General features: G+C 38.4%; 1 protein-coding gene across 1 annotated transcript in view; it reads left to right on the top strand.

Annotated features, from left to right (window-relative positions):
• LOC101862429 (F-actin-uncapping protein LRRC16A) overlaps positions 1-5,344 on the top strand; it is a gene marked incomplete in the record, with an annotated part of 68,161 nt that overhangs the window by 40,580 nt on the left and 22,237 nt on the right. The window contains 3 exon segments of the mRNA XM_035970980.1: positions 1,109-1,185; positions 4,479-4,562; positions 5,082-5,225. Coding sequence (XP_035826873.1) covers positions 1,109-1,185; positions 4,479-4,562; positions 5,082-5,225 — 305 coding nt within the window.

Here is a 5,344-nt window from a genome sequence, read left to right as displayed (position 1 = left end):
GTTGCGCACGTTAAAGATCCCTTGGTGGTCTAAAATCGATAAGAGTAGGCTTCGGCCGCCACCCGGGCAAAATTCAAAATTTCCTACCAACGAAAAAGTATTAGGTGTGTCCCACGCGCTCATATGACATTATGCAGTTGCGAGCGCCGTAAAACCCTATACTAAACAACAAACAACAAACAAGAGTCGGGGCCAAGCCAACTAGATTTTTCTCGATGGAAGGTCGAAAGTTGACAGTTTGACGAAATTTCAATAATTCGACTGAATTCGACTTAATTTCAATTGTGACCTTCAAATTGGAATGTGTTTGATTTTCGAGGTCGAGAGTCGAATCAATCGAATAGTGCCAAAAGTGTAGCTTTTTGCTCCTCTTTGGAGGAAAATCTGGCCGACCCGGACTCAATTCGACTGAATTCGAATGGCAGTGAGCACTCGGCATAAGATCAAGCTCCTGGTCTTACAAGACAAAAGCAAAAAATCTCGGAGGGCCCGTGCGCACGCTGCACATATTTAAAGATCCCTTGGTGGTTGAAAATCGAAGAAGAGTAGGCCGTTTAAGTTTAAGCTGCCACCGGAGACATTTTTTTATAGTGTGCGGGCGTATGTGCGTGTGTGTGTGTGTGTGTGTGTGTGTGTGTGTGTGTGTGTGTGTGTATGTGGGTGGTAGTGTGTGTGGCAGTGTGTGTGGCAGTGTGTGTTTGTGTGTGTGATAGTTAGTTAGTGTGTTTGTATGTATGTACATGTGCTTGTGCTTTTGTTGTCTGGTAATGTTATGCCTTTGTGTGCGTGTGCTTGTCTGTTTTTGTGAACAACTTTGTGGGAGCCTCTTTGTACTTGTGTGTACATGTGTGCGTATTTGCACGATTGCTCGTACTATGTGCATGTTTGTATTCACTCATGTGCATGTGTTTATGTGTAATGTTGTTGAAATAATCGGTCAACATAGCAGAGTTACCATAGGTTTTCTTCATGAAGTTCTCTTCAAGCGAAAAAGCTTCCCTTTGCTTTATCTATTGACACAAATTTGATGTTGCTGTGATGTGATGCTGCTCAATGCCATTGCCTGAGACTGTTTTCTTTCGCTAATTTTAATGTCAGACCGCGAAAGCAGGACGTCGGTCATAAAGGAAGAAGATGATGTCGAAGATGATTCACCTTTATATCAAAATTATCTCTTAGCTGCAGGTATCCTGGTGTTCTGTGTTTCCCATTATTTTTGCTTTAAAAAATTATTTTTTTCTTTTTTGAAAAAAGTTTAATTTTAGCTATAGCACAGTTCACCATTTTTTCATAACATTTTCCACTTCATAACTTTTAAGGTGTGTTGATTGTTTTATATCAGTATTTTTATGTTGTCAAATTGTTTATTGGAAAATATCTTTATTTGCTTGTTTGAATGTTTTTTAAAGTTTAAGGTCTTGGGATTGTATTTTTTTCCGGAAAGGAGTTCTTACTTTCTTAAGTCATTTGTAATAAGTACAAAATAAAAGAATATTGACAGTAAAAGCTTATAGAATATAAAAGATATTACGCAGAGTTTATTTCTTTTGCAGTCTTCACCAGCGAATAATAACATTTTTAAAAAGTTCAAAGTGTAACTGTCACCTTCATGGACTTGCAGTGCCATCACCCTTTAATTTTTGATTCATCCATGCCTGTGAATTGTTGTAGACATTCTTGCAGTGGCGTTTTATGGTTATGAGTGATTCCTTATTACTCATTAAGGTTCTTTTAAGCAAGCTTGAGCCAAAGCCAAATTTGATGTTAAAGTGAGATCGGTCAGGTTAGAGATGGTTTATACAATGACTTTCTGTGTGTAGGCTTGTGGTAGTCAGTATAGTTAATGATTTTGATTCTTTTAAAGAGAATTATACAGCTACAGCCACACAACTGAAAGGGAAAAGTTTTTAATCGATGGACATTTGGTAACTTATTTGTGTATAGAAAGTAATAATGTCTTATCTAATTAATTATAGTAATTTGTATTGCATTTAAATCAGTCTTTCATTGCAAGATTATCATTGAAGGTTTGATCAATGCTGTTAACTTTAACTTATTGAGTTGCTGATTGTCCTCCTGAATCTTAGCCTTGAAACAGAAACGATGAATATGTGGTTATGGCTTGATTTATTCTGTTTCAATGTCAACTGGAAGTTTGATGTAAACTCATATTGCATGTGGGAAAGGGAACACATGGTGTATAATTTTGATGTTTCGATGTTTGTTTTGTTCGAAAGTGTTCTTAAACATCTTACTCAAATCAATTCAATACACTGTTTTACTTTATTTTTCAAAAATTGTTGTTGGCTTTTCTAGACTTACTTGTAACATTTTTTTTCTACATTTCACGTGAATTGGCATCATCTCTTGTACCAAGATATCAACAGCAAATAGTTACCGAGCAAATGAGAAGATTTCCTAATATATTTAAATAGCTTTGTATTTTATTTGTTTACTTGTATATGTTTATTTGCTTGTGATCACTGCTGTCAGTGTATTGCTGTCTACTGTCTACTTTGAGAACCAGAAGTGGAAGTGTGGGTTGTTGGTGGTTGGTCTGGTGAAGTTTGCTCCTTCTTTCCTCTCGAACGTCTATCGTCCTTATCTCTCCTCCTTTTTTTTTGTATGTTACTCTCTTGTAACACATCTATTCTTCGGCACTGATATGACCTAATTGTGTTGCAAGTTTTGTAAAACTCTTACGAAAACTAAAAGAAGTAGAAGTGCTTGTTCCTCCAGATAATATAGACATAGTACAATGATAAACATGTGCATTCCCCAATCTGTGAATTGCCCACAAGTATGGGAAAAAATACTTTAACTTGCTGCAGTTATAAATGTGACCCTTTGCACGAACTTGATGTGCAATAAATCCTTATTCATTCTTTGCCTTCAATTAAAAAAATTGTGTTGGAGCTATTTTATGAATGCACAGGGTAGCTCAACTTTTCTACAGTTAAAAATTTCAGTTTGTCTTTTTCATTGCTGAAAATATTTTGAAATACCCAGGAGTCTTGAAAGACCAATGTGAAATGAACTAGCCAGATTGAGAAAAAAGCTGTATAAAAAGTTGTCATTTTGCTGGTGTGCTAATTGTGTATCTGTTTTGAAGTACAAGGCTTGCTTTGACTGATGTCTCTTCTACAAAACTAGTTTGAACAGTGAGAACAGTCTCTCTATTTAGTATACCTCTCCCGTGAGTCAGGAATTGTCAGTAGTTTGCAATTTAACCTCACTGGCAAAGTTCACATTGTTTTGCTCTTTGTCTATTCTGATTTGCCTTTTTTTCTGCAATTTTTTGTCAGCTTGTTGTTTAGTTTGTACAGTTTGTGTTGCCTACTTTTGCTGTCTTTGTCCAGCTCATAGTACCCTCTTATGTCATTTAGTCTTTTGTCCTTAATGTTCGCATCTTTGCCATTTCTTTGTCTTTTTTATCACTTTCTCGTCCTTGTCAACTGTATGTGGTGTTTTGTTTCAATCATCAGTAAACCATAACTTTCCTCTCTTTGTGGGTGGTTGGCGGGTGCTCTGGTGTGGTTTGCTTCTTCTTTCCCATCAAACATCTATCGTCCTTATCTCCCCTTCTTCTTTTTTATGTTTGTTACTCTCTTGTAACACCTCTAATCTTTTGGCGCTCATATGACCTTATGCAGTTGCGAGCGTCGTAAAACCTCTACTAAAACTAAACTTTCCTCTCTTTCTCTTATTGATGCTTCCCTTTCTGTTCCCTTTCTTTAAAATACTTGTATCTCATTGTTTTAGATTTTTTTGCCTTTTTGTATTTTTTTACGCCCTCCATTTGTCTGCCCTGATTTGTTGCTTGTTTCCCTGTCCTCCCCCCTCCTCTCCTCCCCCCTCCTCTCCTCCCCCCTCCTTTTCCCCCCCTCCTCTCCTCCCCCCTCCTCTCCTCCCCCCCTCCTCTCCCCCACCCCCTCCAATGTTGCTGAGAATTGCTCGTCAAGTATTGTGTATCTTTAATTGCACTCCATTTTTCCCAAAGTGGGCCTTTGTAAAGCCATTTGTCTTTGGCCCTAGAGTGTTCATCATGATCAATGAACGAGTGTGAGAATCAAATTCAACACTTTTATTTAGAGGGGCTGGTAAACTAGTGCAGTGAATTTGCCACCCTTTTGGGGTTTGTAAATTTAGCAACTTTTCTGCACTCTGTCTAAAGGTACTTTCGGATTTTTCTAGTTTTCAAGTAAGATGTGTACAGAAAACAGAAAAATCACTGTGATTTTGGTCGTGTTTTTGTTATTACAGAAAAATTAGTGCTGATTGTTTATGATGGATACTTTGGTGTAGTCTTTTTTTTAACGTCTTTTCAGTGCTGCCATTGTCTTGGCCAGGAAAATTCTAATGTTAATTTGTCAGAGTTTTCAAAAATTACTACTCTCAACAATGTATAACGGATATAATGATCCTAGCATGGAGTTATATATATTCATTTTTTTATTCTGTGTGTTTGTGTATTTCAGGAGACGAAGTGCTAGTGGCAGCAGCAGGCAAAAGTATAGAGGAGAAGGCAGCAGAACTGAGCAAGCTGGATGAGAAGAGCAATGGTGAGAGACTTTTTTTTTTACATGTCTCTTGCTGAAGAATTCTTTTGTGATTTTTTTGTCTTTCCAATTTTGTGCGTGTCTGCTACTTGTATTTCTTGTTATTGTAGCTATTGTCCTCTTGTAGTCCAGGTGAAGTGAGGCTGCTACTTCGTTGACCCGCCGTGTACTTTTACGGGTTATGTAATTTGACTGTAAATGTTTTTACCCATCCAATCCTTCCCAGTCTAGACATTGTTAGTCTGTTATGTCAAATGATTCTTTTTGGCTGTGCTGCTTCCCAGTGGGTGGTTGGCGGGTGCTCTGGTGTGGTTTGCTCCTTCTTTCCTATCAAGCATCTATCGTCCTTATCTCCCCTTCTTCTTTTTTATGTTTGTTACTCTCTTGTAACACCTCTAATCTGCTGGCGCTCATATGACCTTATGCAGTGGTGAGTGCCGTAAAACGTCTACTAAAACTAACAACTCATGAACAGTTGTTTTCACAATGCTGTAGTGTCTCCTGTATTTTCCTTGTGAGCAGAGAGCACTCCATTGGGTTCTGTGGAGCAGCTGGATGGTTTTGGGGAGTTGCCAGTGATGAGCTCTCGACCTTTGGAGCACGTGACGAAGGCCCGACCGCGGAGGGAGAAGGCACACAGACCCACCCGACCCGTGCTGGCGACAGGTAACATTGGTCAATTTGCTCTGTGTCTCACCTGGTAATGGGTTGGGTTGTAAATGTTTTAGACCATGATTTTACACTTTGTATGATTCTGAGAGAGAGAGAGAGAGAGAGAGAGAGAG

The sequence above is a fragment of the Aplysia californica genome, unplaced genomic scaffold, assembly GCF_000002075.1.
Source record: "Aplysia californica isolate F4 #8 unplaced genomic scaffold, AplCal3.0 scaffold00352, whole genome shotgun sequence".
Taxonomy (NCBI): Eukaryota; Metazoa; Mollusca; class Gastropoda; order Aplysiida; family Aplysiidae; genus Aplysia; species Aplysia californica.
The sequence above is the reverse complement of the archived record's forward strand: the minus strand, read 5'-3'. Positions and strand labels throughout refer to the sequence as shown.